General features: G+C 38.2%; 1 protein-coding gene across 1 annotated transcript in view; it reads left to right on the top strand.

Annotated features, from left to right (window-relative positions):
• The window catches only part of LOC135199043 (uncharacterized), a 30,649-nt gene that overhangs the window by 4,511 nt on the left and 8,831 nt on the right, over positions 1-17,307 (top strand). The window contains exons 2-6 of the mRNA XM_064226960.1: positions 1,819-2,180; positions 2,858-2,996; positions 4,546-4,786; positions 8,914-9,146; positions 9,831-10,128. Of these exons, the coding sequence (XP_064083030.1) occupies positions 1,852-2,180; positions 2,858-2,996; positions 4,546-4,786; positions 8,914-9,146; positions 9,831-10,128 (1,240 nt within the window). The 5' untranslated portion in view covers positions 1,819-1,851. The remainder of the gene's footprint in view (positions 1-1,818; positions 2,181-2,857; positions 2,997-4,545; positions 4,787-8,913; positions 9,147-9,830; positions 10,129-17,307) is intronic.

Here is a 17,307-nt window from a genome sequence, read left to right as displayed (position 1 = left end):
AGTCACCATTCTGACGATAATTATTGGTGAAGGTTTAAAGCCAATATACCGTACTGGCTATTTTTTTTCAGTAAATAGGTAGATAGCCAATAAATAAAAATTGCTTGACATTGGATATAGCAGTTATCAAATCAAGCTTGTCTACTATGTTTTTTTGGTAATTACCAACTATTCCCTACATCTGTCAATCTGATAGTGACCTATAAAGTAGACTGTAATTTCTTTGGAAACTTATTTTGGGAGTTAGACTAATAATCGAAGTGTTTTTGTATTTATTAACATATTTTGTTGGTTTGTTCATTATGACAATTATCAGTGGGGAGGTTCCAGAGTTCATAAAGGTGTACTGCTTTGCTTGTATTTAAATTTGTATGTCATTGTTGCCCAGAGGTTTTAGCCTTCGTTACGTGTAGCCAATCATCCATCGAGAAAGAGGGAAGAAATGATGTCATAAGTTACGTAACGAGTGCGTTCGAAACCTTTTCTCTGAGTAAGTTGGCCCGTCTTCAAAACAGGTCACTTTTTACATTGCAATAAGTACCAAATTTATTCAACCTACGTAGTGCAGAATACACTCAAAATTTATGTGTTGATATAATATGTATTCTGAATAAGCGTTATATTTATGAAATGCATAGAAAAAAAATTATTGCTAAAAAACCGTGTTACAGAGGCCCTGAATCTCATAGTAGGGTAGTAATGCATTGCATCTTTGCCTGAACTTCTGAGGGAAGAAGAAGTTCCAATTGCATGACTTCCTCTGGGAGGCTGTTCCTCCACAGTCCTCCAGGGGTGTGAGGAGGAATTAAGGACCTCTGGAACTTTGCTGGAGAAGCACCTTCACTTGAACTTCCGAAGAAGAAGAAAAAGTTCCAATTACATGAACTTCTCAGTAGGAGGGAGGCTGTTCCTCCACAGTCCTCCTCCAGCGGTGTGAGAGGAGGAATAAAGGACCTCTGGAACTTTGCTGGAGAAGTTCGACAGCGAGGTAAAACATTAACTATATATTGGTGCTTCTGCTGTTCAACGAATCTGGTTGCTCTCTCTAGGCAGATAAAGGGGATCAGGGATCAACAATGAATGTGAAAGATATCTGTTGAAATACTGCAACTCATGGCAAAAGTGACAAACAAGAGACCATCTGTCGATGATCGAAGTCATGACTTCCACTATTAGGAAATAGGAACCCACCAACACCACTAACCACTCTTTTTAAGAGACCAATGTCTGGCAGAAGCAGACATCCACACTGGAGAACAGTATCTTACTATAATGGGCATAATGTCTGTCCATCCGTCTGTCATTCAATCACGGCCAAACGGTTTGTCCGATGGCCATGAAACTTAGCTGGGTTATAGTGGGGACCCCTAAGATGGTTTATAATGGGGTTTTATCCTACCTCTCTCCCCCCCTTCCCCCTCCGAGGGGGGTGGGGATGAGAAGGGATTCCCTGAAACAGAGCTGGTTCTGCTCATGAAACGAGGCTAGTTATGCCCGTAGACTTAGTTACTTTACGAATTTTCACACATAATTTCTGTATACATATGTTTGCTAGTTCTAGTAAAGGGAGTACAAATGACCTAAAACAAATTTTGTCTTATTTATCAGTTTGTTAATTTATCTGTTTTTCTGATCTCTTTCAGTATTTCCTATTATTACCTTCTGTTACCTCTTTCAAATGAACACCTTAACATTCTTAGGAAGCTTCTAGAATTTCAAGTCAATTGTGGGCTTGTTCTATATGAATGGGGTTCATCTTCTGAATTATATATATAATAATGAAAGATCATATTGTAAGAGTAATGTCCTCCATTGCAGGCGCAGTGAGCGACAAACAAACCAGCCAGCGCGATGAAGTGGCTGACCCTGGCCACAGCTTTGGCCACAATAACCCACTACGTGACCCATGTGAGTTCCCAGTGCTTCACCGACAACGACCGATTCAACGTCGTCCTCCAGACGAACCTCTCAAACATTGCGGACTTCGGCCTAGACCTCCTGAGGGAATTCGACACTCTCAGTCCAGAGGGGAATGTCATCTTCTCTCCCTACAGCATCTGGTCTGCCCTCTCTCTGGCCTACTTCGGCTCGGCAGGAAAGACCGAGAGCCAGCTCCGCGCGGCTCTCAGGATGGAGAGCAAGATCGGGGCTCTGAGGATGCACAAGGCGCTAGATCTCACGTAAGGCGGCGGCTGCGCAGGCTTCCTTTGTTTTAATTCCTTATGTATAGTTGTCAACATAGTGAAATACTCCACAGGTGGTGTTTATGTAAACTTCTTTTTATTTTAATTCCCTTTATAGTTGTCCAAATAGTAAAATACTACATAGGCCTACCATCTTTGATCTTACGAGATCTCCAATGGGTAGGATGGGTAGGACTACCTCTTTGATCTACAAGATCTCCAATGGGTAGGATGGGTAGGACTACCTCTTTGATCTACAAGATCTCCAGTGGGTAGGATGGGTAGGACTACCTCTTTGATCTACAAGATCTCCAATGGGTAGGATGGGTAGGACTACCTCTTTGATCTACAAGATCTCCTATGGATAGGCATAGTGGCCTACCCTCTTAGATCATAAAAGAATTTATAACAAGAATAGCGTAGTATGGTAGGCCAGCTGATCGTTTGTAAAATGAAATAAACGTGAACAAAAGATAAAACATTAGCTGCAAGCAGTCAATTTCAAAAAGAAATGCAGGCAGGCTGGAATCCAGACTTCTAAAATGCTCTTTATATGTACAGAGACGACAACCAGTGAACAGAAGCCTTCAAAGATGAGATTCAGAGATCCTTCTTAGAGTCTAATTCCACACAGAAAATGTTAAATCAATGAGTCTCATTTCAAACTGTTCCAGATACCAGCTCCGGAACCTGGTTGGGGTGAACTATGTGTTCAAACTAGCCAACAAGATCTATGTGGACGAAAACCTCCCCTTCAGGAACTGCACCACCAACGTCCTGACAAACGAAATCGAGCACATCGACTTCAGAGACGTAAGATCTTTCAGACTTTTACGGTTACACAGATGGAAGTTAAGGGCACTGGTTTTTTAACTTTGGGCACTTCATGCAATCTAGGGCCAGGGATATAAGTATTGATTTTTTTTTTGAAAGTTTGGGCATTTTATACAATTCAGCGCCAGAGATTTAAGTACTGGAAGCTAATTTGAGGAATTTCAGACAAGTAAGGGTCAGAAATATAATTTAGGGGCACTGGTTTTGGGAAATTTTGGGAATTTCAGACAATCTAAGGCCAGGGATATAAGTATTGGAAGCTAATTTGAGGAATTTCAGACAAGTTAGGATCAGAAATATAATTTAGGGGCACTGGTTTTGGGAAATTTTGGGAATTTCAGACAATTTGGGGCCAGAGATATAAGTTCAGGGAGCTAATTTGAGGAATATAAGACAAGTTAGGGTCAGAAATACAATTTAAGGGCACTGGTTTTGGGAAATTTTGGGAATTTCAGACAATTTGGGGCCAGAGATATAAGTTCAGGGAGCTAATTTGAGGAATATAAGACAAGTTATGGTCAGAAATACAATTTAAGGGCACTGGTTATGGGGAATTTCAGGCAATTTGGGGCCAGAGATTTAAGTATTGGAAGCTAATTTGAGGAATTTCAGACAAGTTAGTGTCAGAAATATAATTTAGGGGCACTGGTCTTTGGAAATTTTGGGAATTTCAGATATTTTAGGGCCAGGGATTTAAGTTCAGGGAGCTAATCTGAGGGAATTTCAGACAATTGTGGCCAAGGAATTTATGTTCAGGGAGCAATTTTGAAACATTTCAGACAATCTGGGGCCAGAGATTCAAGTTAAGGGTACTGTTTTTGGGAAACTTCAAATTTCAGACAATTTAGGGCCAGAGACCTAAGTTCGAGGAGCTGATCTGAGGAATTTCAGACAACTGAGGCCCTGAAATGTCAGCTTCAGCCACCAGGCTTCTGTAAATTAGAGAATTCAGGCATTCTGATGCATGAAATATAAGCTTTGGTTAATTGTATGTGTACAAATTTCAAAATGGCAATGTTTGAGAATAATTTCAAAGTCCGTTTGATGAAACGTATAATGTCAATCACTGTTTTATGAGATTATAGTCAGTAAACTATATATAAAAATAATTCTAATTCATAGTTTTTAAGAAGCATAAATTTAGATATTTTGTGGATGATGACTATTGTATGACTTGCATAATGTATAGAGGATAGGTCCATCTATAACCAGTAAATTCCATATATAAAAGTAATTCAAATTCATACATTCTAAGAAGCTTAAAGTTAGATATGTTGTGGATGATAACTACTGTATAGCTTGCAAAATGTATGGAGGACCGGCCCACCTGTATCTGAAACTAGGTGAAAATTCCCTGTATAGAAACTCTGAGAGATTGACCTTGAAGTAAGAATGTGCTTGCTTCCCCTCCCCCACCCTGCATGAGGACAGGTCCACCTGTATATGAAACTTGGTGAAAATTCCCAGTACAGAAAATCTGAGAGACTGACCTCAGCCTGAGACTATGCTTACATTTCTCCTCCTGCAGAAACAGAAGGCTGTCGACAAGATCAACACCTTCGTCTCCGACACAACGGAGGGACGAATCAGGGACCTGGTAGATGCGGACGCCCTAACGGACGCACAACTGGTCCTCGTGAACGCCGCCTACTTCAAGGGCTCCTGGCTGCGCCCCTTCAAGCCCTCCATGACCCACTCAGCCATTTTCACGACTGACAAGTCGAAAGGGGAGCTGAAGATGATGCATCTGAAGGAGAGGCTGAGATACGGTGGGTTGACTTGACTTGATCGTTTGAGGTTGTTTAACTTCTCCAAATTTTTTCTCTCTTTGTATCTTCAGCCGAATTATTATTATTATTATTTTTCAGAAGATGATGAACCTTATTCACATGGAACAAGCCCACCAAAGGGGTCACTGACTTGAAATCTAAGCTATTATTATTATTATTATTATTTTTTTTTTTTTTTTTTTTTTTGGCTCTATCACAGTCCTCCAATTCGACTGGGTGGTATTTATAGTGTGGGGTTATTATTATTATTATTATTATTATTATTATTATTATTATTATTATTATTATTATTATTATTATTATTATTATTATTATTCAGAAGATGATGAACCTTATTCATATGGAACAAGCCCACCACTAAAGGGGCCACTGACATGAAATCCAAGCTTCCAAAGAATATGAAGATGTTCATTGGGAAGAAGCAAGAGGAGGTAAAGAGAAAACCAGAAAGACCTCACTCATTAAAAGAAATGAATTAATAAAGAGATATAAACGTATTAAAACACCAGGAGAATAGCATTAGTGTAGCAATGCATCACACCTTCGCTTGAGGTTCGTTACCATAGAGGGTATATACCTGGAATTCCGATCTCTATGTCAATACTACATAGTTCGGTTGTCTTCCACCAGGGCGGCGTTGCAAACCTTGCGGCCATTTTTAAATGTCTGCCAACCTACAAATTGAACAGGGGATTAACGAGATTGTGAATGATTTATTTATTGTTAATGTTTAATGAGTAAGTGTTTAGCAAATTTTTATGGTTTAGAGAGTAAGTGTTTATTGAATGTAAATGAGTAAATGTTTAGTTTAGGGTTTAGTGAATGTTTACTGAATGTTTAGTGTTTTGTGAATGTTATTGAATCTTTATTATGCAAGTCAGTGAATATTTAGTTAGTCTTTAAGGTTTTAATGAATGTTTTGTGGATGTTTGTGTGTAAGTAATCAATGAATGTTTAGTGAGAGTTTAGTGAATGCTAGAGCAAGATATTCAGTGAATGTTTAGTGGGTGTTTAGTGTTGAGTGAAAATGTTTTGTGAATGTTAGTGTTAAACAAATTTTTAGTGCATAAGCATTCAGTGAATGTTTAGAGTTTAGTGAATGTTTAGTGTGCAATGCGATTATTGAGTGTTTAGGGTTTAGTGAAGGTTTAGTGCATGTTAGTGTTTAGTGAATGAATGTTTAGTGTGTAAGTATGTTTAGTTAGTGTTTAGAATTGTGAAAATGTTTTGTGAATGTTAGTGTTTAACGAATGTTTAGTGCGTAAGGGTTCAGCGAGTGTTTAGGGTTTAGTGAATGTTTTGTGAATGTTTGTGTTTAGTGAATGTTTAGTAAATATTCAGTGAATGCTTAGAGAGTGTTTAGTAAATGTTTTAGATTGTTAGTGTTTAGTGAATGTTTAGTGTGTGTTTATTTTGTGTTTAGTGAGTGATGAGTGGATGTTCATTCACTGTTTAATGAGTGCTTAGGGGTTTAGTGAGCATTTAGCATTACATGAGTATTTAGTGTTTGGTGAGTGTTTAGTGTATAGTGAGTACTTAGTTGATGTTTACTGTGTAGTTAGTGCGTAGTGAATGCTTTATGATTGTTTAGTGTTTAATGAATGTTTAGGATTAAGTAAATGTTTAGGATTAAGTGAGTGTTTAGTGAATGTTTACTGAGTGTTTGAGGTATATTGAGTATATAGTGAGTGCTTAGTGTTTTATGAGTGTTTAGTGAGCGTTTAGTGTATTGTGAGTGCTTAGTGATTGTTGACTATCCAGTGAGTGTTTAGTGGTATTGAGTGTGAGTGTATGTCAAGTGTAAGTTGTTAGTTGAGTGTACAGTAAGTGTGTGAATAGTGAGTTTGATCGTATAGTAACTGTGAGTGTTTAGTGAGTGAAAGTGTATTGTGAATATCAATGTTTAGTGATTGTACATTACTGTATAGTTAGTGTTTAGTGACTGTATCTAAGAAAGTCCTGTAATTTACAGGAACCATTTATGCTAGACACTGCTTAGATCCAACAGCAGATGCTTATGCCTTGACCACAATGGTTGGAGTGCTTAGGCCAACCTGTTTTTGTAAGGTAACTTTTCTCTTTGAAATTGGGTTTAATAATAATAATAATAATAATAATAATAATACCAGCAACAATAACATACTAGTATACCAGTAGTAAAAATAATATATTATCAATAATAATAAGATGATAATAACAGTAAACAATATGGCCGCTCGAGGTCGCACGTCAGGCAGGGAGATCACCACTCTAGTTATATACGCTCTATGGGAGGAATACTGATGTTCTGTTGTTCAGCGAATCTGGTTGCTCTCTCTCTCTCTCTCTCTCTCTCTCTCTCTCTCTCTCTCTCTCTCTCTCTCTCTCTCTGAAGGTAAAAAGGAATCAGGGATCAACAGTGAATGTGAAAGATCTCTGTTGAAATACAAATTATGAACAACTGACAAACAAGACGCCATCTGTCGATGCGTTAATGAACGGAGACAACTGACTTTATGAATCCAAGATGGAGGCTCCAAAGGTTCATCAACCTGCACAGAGAAATAGTAGGAATAAAATGGTAAAGGCATAAATATGAGGGAGCAGGCAGTAAACCTGATACACGAGAGAGAGAGAGAGAGAGAGAGAGAGAGAGAGAGAGAGAATTTGCCCTTCGCTTGAATATTTGAAGACCTGCTGAGGATTCCACAACTGCGCTAGGCTAAATTATTCCACATTTTAGTTGTTCCCAAGATAAAACACTTACCCAACTGAGCATTATTATTATTATTGAAAAAGAAACCCACAAAATTACTGTGTATAATGTGTTTACTAATAAGTATTTACATTTCATTTTACTCAACACTCGTAAGTAAACACGTTAATTAACGTTATACACAGTAATTTTGTGGGTTTCTTTTTCAATCTTCAGAAGAAAACTGAAATAAATTATTATTATTATAAATTATTATTATTATTATTATTATTATTATTATTAACCTGATACTAGAAAAGTCACACTACTTACCCACCTGTCTATCTACTCTTGAACTTTTGATATTTCACTTACATTTTTATACTTATTATTTTATTCAAGTCTATTTTTTCTAATAAGTGATCTCTTCTTTCTGTATTTCCCCCTTTTACCTTCTTTCAAAGGGTCACCTTAATAATATTCTTTGGAAGCTTGAAGTTCAAGTCAATGTGGCCCCTTTGGTGGGCTTGTTCCATGTGAATAGGGTTTGTCTTCTGAATAATAATAATAATAATAATAGAAATAAGAAGGAGAGGTGGAACATACATATCCTGCCTATGTGAACTCTCGAGAGAGACTGAGGAGAGTTTCCAGCCTTGTGACTGGCTTATCAACAACCAATCAGGAGCATCATAAGGGACTGGCCTAGACATCAGATGCACGGCTGATGTGAATCTACTATAGTACTCACTTACAACTTGGCAGACTGGGTACGATACTGCCCTCCTGTTCATCAGTAAGCTTCTAGGAGTGAAGGAAGCTGCACATACTCCCCAGAAGATTTGCTGATGAACGAGGAGGAGGTTGTCCCTTACTATGCACATATAAGATATTCTCTCTGGCTTCAGCTGAGTGGTGTGCACCAATTGATTTTCATTTTGGTAGGTCCACCCGCCAGTCCACCAAGTCTTAAGTGAGTACTATAGTAGATTCACATCAACCGTGCATCCGATGTCTAGGCCAGTCCCTTACGACACTCCTGATTGGCTGTTGATAAGCCAGTCAACAGCCAATGAGGAGCATCGTAAGGGACACTGGCCTAGACGTCAAATGCACGGTTGGTGTGAATCTACTATAGTGCCTACTGGGTCCAAGGAAAGGGTGTATGTGTAGCATCTTCACCCCTAGAGGCTTACTGATGAACAGCAAGGCTGTATCGTACCCAATCTACCAAACTGTGAATACTAGTGCCTGCTGGGTGAAAGAAAGGGGCGTAGGGGTTACACTCACCCTTAGAAGGCTCACTGATAAACAGGAAGGCTGTACCTTACTACACCAAGTTCTGAGTGAGTACTAGTGCCCCTAGGATACTTATTGCTATACAAGAAGCCTGTATCTTGCTCTAAACAAAAGATGTTCTCTCTATTTTCAGTCGAGGACAAAGCCCAGGGCATCCGTCTCCTGGAGCTGCCCTACGATGATCAGGTCGTGTCCATGTTCCTGGTCCTGCCTTCGTCTGCAGGAGACCAGGCGTTCGAGGGCGTCCTCTCCAGGCTCAAAGGTCCTCTCCTGCAGAAGGCCATGGCTGGGATGTCCACCAAGCTCGTCAATCTGACGCTGCCCAAGTTCACCAACGAGATGACTCTGTCGAAGGAGTTGACAGCGGTGAGGGGAAAGGGAGGAATCTATTTGTAGCTTTATTGCTCATGTTTTGTCCTTTTTAAGTTCCAGTTTTCAGAGAAGAATCTTCAGTAAATTTCTCGCAATTATATCAAGTCTATCTTTCAAGTTTTCATTTTAATTTGTCATCTTCTTTGTCATCTTTTATGACACTTACTATTCTCAGCAATGGTTCCTGTTTTCAAAGAAGAATTTCCAAAAGATTGTTTGCTGTTTTATCAAGTTTATTTTTTATAGTTTTCATTTTAATTTGTAATTTTCTTTGTAAATCGTTTTTGATACCTTTGCCAGTCTCAGCAAATCCAAAGGTTATATTTTATCATAAAAATTTCATGACTTTTTGAAATTATATTTTATCGCCTTCAAGTTTCATGGACCTTTTACATACTTTTTATTATATATCTTAAACGTTCCTTCAATTTTTCCTGTTTCCACAGCATTTATTGTCTTCGCTTTTTTCCAAGAACATCTTTGAAAAGTTATCAGCGAGTAGACTGCTCCCAGATCTCACTCTTAGTCAATATTCTTGAAGAAATCACTAAAATCGTCTTGTTTGTTTACCTCCTCCTTTACTCCACAGCCAATCACCCGCTTTGTTTACCATCAACTTCTTTACTCCAAAGCCAGTCATCCTCTTTGTTTACCATCATCTTCTTCTTCCTCCACCAGAGCCTGATAAACCTGGGCGTGAGTGACCTCTTCAACCGCACCACAGGCAACCTGACTCGCTTCGTCGAGGGGACGAGCATGGGCGTGAGCGAGAGCATCCACAGGGCCTTCATCGAGGTGTCTGAAGAGGGCACAGAAGCAGCCGCAGCCACTGCCTTCGTGGTCAACACCCGCATGGGACCTACACAGGCGAAGGAGGAGTATGTCGAGTTCCACTGTGACAGGCCTTTCCTCTACTACCTATACGACAACGACACCAACAACGTTCTCTTCTTGGGGACGTTCAGGTCGTCCAAGTGAACCAATGTTGTTGATGGACACCACAGCTTGGCACCCCCCCACTGCTCTCTTCCTTGAGTTTTAATCATTCTGCAAGGTCTCAGGGTCACTGGTTTTATCTCCTTTTGTTGGTGCAGGGTCATATCATTGGTAAATGAACCCTGATTTCTTCTAAGCGTCTTCCTTTTTAGAGCGTATATGGCCATTGCTTGCTTCCTTGAGCTTTAAATCCTCCTTCCAGGTCTAAGGGTCACATGTTTGTCTTCTTTTGAGGTTTCAGGGTCATGTCGTTGACAAGTAGACCCTGCTTTCTCCCTGGCCTCTTCCTTCTTGAGGTGTCCGTGGTGTCTTAATCTATGGATAATCGGCAATCGTGCGAGTTCCTACAATGCAAAGTTCAACACCCATGTTTCTGCATAGTTTTTTCACTCACCGAACTCTCTTATGTACTCATTCTGTCATTCATTAACTGACAAACAACTCAAAAACTGATGTTTGTGATCTAATTATAAATTTAGTTAATTCACAAGGGCGCCACCTCCCCCCCACCCCCAACCACGTTTTGGATCTGCTTCTAAACTAAGTTCAGTCACAAGCCCCGCCCCTATAATGTTTTGGACCTACTTCTAAACTAAGATCAGTCAAAGCCCGCCCCTATAATGTTTTGGATCTGCTTTAAAACTAAGTTCACTAACAGGCACTGTCCCATAACATTTTGAATCTGTTTGTTTTTAAACCCAGTTTAGTCACAAGGCCTGCTACCCATTACTGTTGTTGTTGAAGATTAAGCCAGCCTTGTGCTGGCACGGGCTCTTGCTCCTAGAGCAGCCTGTAACATACCCATAACGTTTTGGACCTACTCTTATACTAAGTCCAGTCACAAGCCCCGCCCCCATGAACGGCATTGTTGCCAGATGCTTCTAGCAAAGAAAATTATTTCCGTGTAATGCTGAACAGAGGGAATTTTATTTTGGACATTTTTGGTTAAGTTCTTTAGATGTAATTGAGTGTGATAAATGAATAAATAAATTGATATAAATTCTAATTCTCCTTTAATATTTTCCACCCATAATTTTCCCATGGTAGGGATGGGGTCGCCAGACCTACACCCATTTCCTTGACTAAAATAGATGACGGTACCAGTAAGTCAGCTGGTTGGACTAGTGAGTGGAGGGCCGTGAACGATCTCTGGACCTGTTAAATGTGATTTTGAGAGCTGTACCACTCACCCATGGTGCAAAATCAATATATATATATATATATATATATATATATATATATATATATATATATATACACACACGTAAAGAGTATGCACCAGTCTGCAATGCAGTAATCGTCACTGCATACTAAAAATACCAGTACCACCACCACCACCACCGCCGCCGCCTTCCATGTTTTATGCAGCAGCAGCAGCTCATGCAGGCGAAATGCATCGCTAAATATATATATACACGTTTCTTTTAGAAAGTCGATGCCTTGCTTAAAGCCTGGGATCCGCCATCTTGGTTTTCCTAATCTCTGTTGATTTTGTTTCTTGACCTTTTTACTTCGTTGTTTTCTTTACTTTACTCGTTTTTCCTTTGTTTTTCTTTCGTCTGGGTGATTTTTTTTTCTTTTACGTGTTTTATCTTGGTGTTTTATTGATTGTTTCTCTGGTTATGAGTTTGATATATATGTATGTGTGTCCTGTGAACTTGAAAATGTAGAATGTACTACGAAAGTCCCTGTTTCACTTTCCTTTCTACTGTGGAGTTAAGGATATTCTCAAGTACGTGTTCCTTCGAGCTACGTTGGATATATATGTGTGTATGCGTGTGTAGGGGTGTGTAGTGATCAAAATACACACACTCACACAGGCACAGACACACAATGCATGTACGAACACATAATGTACGTGCATGGACATATGAAGACGAAGAACCTGGAAACTCACCTACCCTAGCTGGTGGAGCCAACGCCTCCCTCCTGCCTCCCTCCCCCAATCCCTCCCCCAACTCTCTCTCTCTCCTTCCCTCTTCTCTCTCTCTCCCGCCCACCCACCCCACCCCCTTCCGAAAGCAGGATTTCGTCTGTACATTCTGGTTCTCTCACAGGTACCGTAAGGGTAAATGACTTGCTTCCTTAAGGAGGTATACCTGTACTAGTACTACGGCTGCTTCACTGCCGAACCAACCTCGAGTTGATTTTGGCAACGTTGGATTTGACAGTTTTTAAAGTTTCGCCAACTCCTCGTTTCCTTTTCATATATTCGTCGTAATATGGGTGTTTATTGTTCTAAGGTGTCTACAATAATAATAATAATAATAATAATAATAATAATAATAATAATAATAATAATAATAATAATAATAAAAAGAATGTTACTAGTTCCTGTATAATTCAAAATATAAAATTTGGACTGAAGATGAACCCAGTGTTATATTTCGTATAGTTGTCATCATATGGGTTTTTAAGGTTCTAATGGATCCACAATAATAATAATAATAATAATAATAATAATAATAATAATAATAATAATAATAATAAATAATGGTTCGTGTATAATTTAAAATATAAAATTTGAAGATGAACCCAGGGAAGAGTTCGAAAGCTTTGTAAAGTGTTTTTTTAAATTATACACGAACTATTTACATTTTATTATTATTATCATATTATTGTGGACCAATTACAACATTATATATATATATATATATATATATATATATATATATATATATATATATATATATATATATATATATATATATATACTATATATATACTATATACTCTCGTGATAGAGTTTTTCCAAATGGGTTTTAATATTCGTATAGGCGAATATTTTGATGATTTTAATGCCAAAATCGATATCCATCACTTTGGAGACTAACTATTCTTTAGACAGAAGGTGTGATCCGACCTCCTGCTTACCCTAGCGCGTGCTAATACAGTCAAATGGAGCTTCGTTTCACCAACGAAAATTGAAATAAATAGGCTGTATTTCATTAGAAATCATTGTTCTGTGCTGTTTAAGATGCACATCATTTATTTTTGACATTTTCATTCGAATGAATAAATCGTAACTATCCTATCCTATAATTCTTGTATCTTGAACTTGACGCGAAACGCCTTTTTCATAACTTTTGAGGCTCTTCCATAGACCTTTCCTACTCCCCAACAACAACAACAACAAATTAGTTTGAAAGACTTACTCACCAAGCAAGCGAAACTAAAAATGTAAAAATCAGGATTGCAGAGCAACGTAAAGGTTACGCCCTGCTATATCTTCGTTTTCGTGTCATATGGTCGTGTCAACTATGGTTTTTTAATTTTTTTTTTTATAGAAGGATATTCTGATGATCTTGGTCACGGGAATAAATATTCCTCACTTCAAAGAGTGTACAGTCTTCCATAAAGGTCATTTTTGGGCAACTTTGTCTGAGATTCTTGCTAATTCCTAGTTTTGTTTACGTGCTTTCATCTGATTATGTGTTCTTCATATTTTCTTGGAAGGAGATTTTGATGATTTTGGTCATGAGAATACATTTTTTTTTTATAATTAGATGACTGGCCGCGAGTTCGATTCTCGGGCATTCCACTGAGGGGTGAGAGATGTGTATTTCTGGTGATAGAAGTTCACTCTCGACGTGGTTCGGAAGTCAAGTATAAAGCCGTTGGTCCCGTTGCTGAATAACCATTACTGGTTCCATGCAACGTATAAACACCAAACAAACAAACATTAGATGACTGTCTCCAACCTTCCAAAAAATAAACAATAGACTCTGTTTACTGTTTACGAGTTAAACTACTAGTACCACATTTTTAGGTTAATCATTCATTTGGACTAAAGATGAACACAGGGAAGGAAGGAGGGGTCGAAAGATTTTTTCAATTATACATTTTTTTTTTATTATTGTGGACTCCTTAGAGTAATAAATCCTTATCAATGTGGGACTTCATGTAGAGCAATACAATCCTTATTCATTGTTTTTTATGTATTCCGTAGAGCAAAAATCTCCTCCCCCCCTTTTTTTTAAGTTTTTTTAAAAAAAAAAAAAAAAAATTGGTTGGACTTCTTAGAGCAATAAATCCTTATTATTGTGGATTCCTTAGAGTAATAAATCCTTATTATTGTGGACTTCTTAGAGCAATAAATCCTTATTATTGTGGATTCCTTAGAGTAATAAATCCTTATTATTGTGGACTCCTTAGAGCAATAAATCCTTATCATTGTGGATTCCTTAGGAGTAATAAATCCTAGTATTGTCGGACTCCTTAGAGCAATAAATCCTATATTATTGGGGATTCCATAAAAGCAATAACTCCTTCTATGTGGATTCATTAGAGCAATAAATCAATATTATGTGGATCCTTAGAGAATAAACCATATTAGTGTCTCTTTTTCTGAATCCTTAGAGCAATAAATCCTCATATGTGGACCCCTTAGAGCAAATAACTCCATATTATGTGGACTCATTGGGCAATAATCCTCATCATTGTAGACTCCTTAGAGCAATAAATCCTTATTATTGTGGATTCCTTAGAGTAATAAATCCTTATTATTGTGGACTCCTTAGGGCAATAAATCCTTATTATTGTGGACCCCTTAGAGCAATAACTCCATATTATTGTGGACTCCTTAGAGCAATAAATCCTCATTATTGTGGACTCCTTAGAGCAATAAATCCTTATTATTGTGGATTCCTTAGAGTAATAAATCCTTATTATTGTGGACTCCTTAGAGAATTAAATCCTTATTATTGCTGTGAATAACCTTAGACCCCGCAATAAATCCATCTATTATTTGTGGTACTCCATTAGAGCAATAAGTCCTTATTATTGTGGACTCCTTAGAGCAATAAATAATTATTATTGTGAACTCCTTAGAGCAATAAATCCTCATTATTGTGGACTCCTTAGGGCAATAAATCCTTATTATTGTGGACCCCTTAGAGCAATAAATCCTTATTATTGTGGACTCCTTAGAGCAATAAATCCTTATTATTGTGGACTCCTTAGAGCAATAAATCCTCATTATTGTGGACCCCTTAGAGCAATAAATCCTTATTATTGTGGACTCCTTAGAGCAATAAATCCATTATTGCATAGCAACCTATGGGTTATGACTTGCTAATCCCCCGTTTTGTTTTCATACTTAGTATGGTTTCTTAAAACAATTTATTACAGAAGATTTTGATGATATAGGTGACAAGAATAAATATTCATGGCTTCAAAGAATGTCCAGCCTTGCAAAAAATAAACAAAAAACCAAGAATGCAAAGCAACCTAGTGGGTTATGCATTGGTAGTTCAACGTTTCATTTTTATCAACGTTTCATTTTTATCAACGTTTCATTTTTATCTAGTCGTGTTAGTATGTTATTTTTAATATATGTATGTTATTTTGATGATATTTTGCTATATTACTTTGATGATAAGACTGACCAGCCTTCAAAAACAAAAATTGCAAACCAACCTAACGGTTTTGTTCTTATATTTTCGTCTCAGTAACTTCGTATATATTTTTTTTCCAAAAAGCTACTTTGATGACATTAGTTACTAGAATAAATTCCTATCACTTCCATAAACATTTAAAAATAATTCAAGGGGCTCAAAATATATTTCCATCAATTCCATAAAAATTATATATACTATATATATATATATAATATATATATATAGATATTATATATATATATCTATATATATATATATATATCCAGGTACGCAAAATATACAGATGGAGGAAAAACATCTCAAAATGAAATAAAAAAAAAGCGACATAAGTTACGAGAATAAACTTCCATCACTTACCATAAAAATCATAAATATTAAAAAAATCCAGGACGCAGAATATACAGAGGGGAAAAAACGCCCCTCATGAAATAAATAAATAAATGAAATAAAAAATTCGACCGTGGCTTCTCACAAGCAGCAAGCAAAAGCAGATGACGCCTACTTAATAAATTCCGAAGATCTGGCTAAATAGAAAGTTCCTTCCCTGGGGGCCGGCCCGGTCAAAAACGAAAGGTACGGCAAAAGATCGCTCGCTCGGTAACCGGCCCCTAAAAGTGGCCTTCTCGGTCGAGGCTTCCAAGGGAGGAGGACCCGACAGACCGCTCGAAACATTTACGAAAATGGTCGAAAGACTGTGGGGGAAAAGTCGACCCTCTGGCCACACACACACAAACACACACACATGACCCGGTCGATTTCAAGGGGGCGGGGGCGGGGGCGGGGGCAGGGTGTGGTGGGAGGGTGGGAGAAGAAAGAAGAAGGAATAAGAAGTATAAGATGATTGGAGAAGTTTTAAAAAGAAAAAGAATTAGCAGCAGATGACGGTTATCTCCGGGCATACGCTTGACCCCGGCCATTTTAATGGGGAGAAGAAGGAATTAAAAATAATAATATGAAGAAGAAAGGGCGAGGAGAAGAAGGTGGGTATCCCCTGCTCCCTCCTCCTCCTCCTCCTCATGAATCCCTGGACTACGGTTTCCAAGCAGCGTCGTTGCTGAGGGGCCGCTCTGTGTGCCCGTGTGTTCAGGCCAGTGGAGGGTTAGGCGAAGGATAGGAGACAGGTCACTCACACAGCTCCATACTACTCGCTGTCTGGCTCTCTCTCTCTCTCTCTCTCTCTCTCGGGAGGCTTTGGGAATCCTTCGAAGAAGACTTTTTGAGAATCTTACAAAGAAGACTTTGGGAGTCCTTCGAGGACTTAGAATTCTTCAAAGAAAGCTTTGGGATTCCTTTGAAGACTTAAAATTCTTCGAAGAAGGCTTTGGGAATCCTCCTAAGAAGACTTTTGGGAATCCTCCCCCTCCGAAGAAGAAGACTTAAAATCCTACAAAGAAAGCATTGAAAATCCTTCGAAGAAGACTTTGGGAATCCTCCAAAGAAGAAGACTTAAAAATCCTACACAGAGGACTCCGGGAATCCTTTGAAGACGACTTGGAGAATCCTTCGAATCCTTCGTCGACAGGTTTTCTGAGGTAAGGGAGAGTCCTTAAGTCTTCAGTGTTAACATAAAACTTTATCAATAATTTTTATTCTTTTGTCTATTTGTTTAAAGGTACTTGACACATAGGTTTAAAGGGTCTTATCAATCCTGAAGTCTCCAGTTTAAATGTGGATGCATATTTATAATTATTCCTACTTCTATTGGTTTAATTATTGGTTTGAAAGGGGCGTTTTAAGACTAAACTGGTGACTTGTTTTAG

Source organism: Macrobrachium nipponense, chromosome 25, assembly GCF_015104395.2.
Source record: "Macrobrachium nipponense isolate FS-2020 chromosome 25, ASM1510439v2, whole genome shotgun sequence".
NCBI lineage: Eukaryota > Metazoa > Arthropoda > Malacostraca > Decapoda > Palaemonidae > Macrobrachium > Macrobrachium nipponense.
This window is presented reverse-complemented; position numbering and strand designations above follow the sequence as displayed.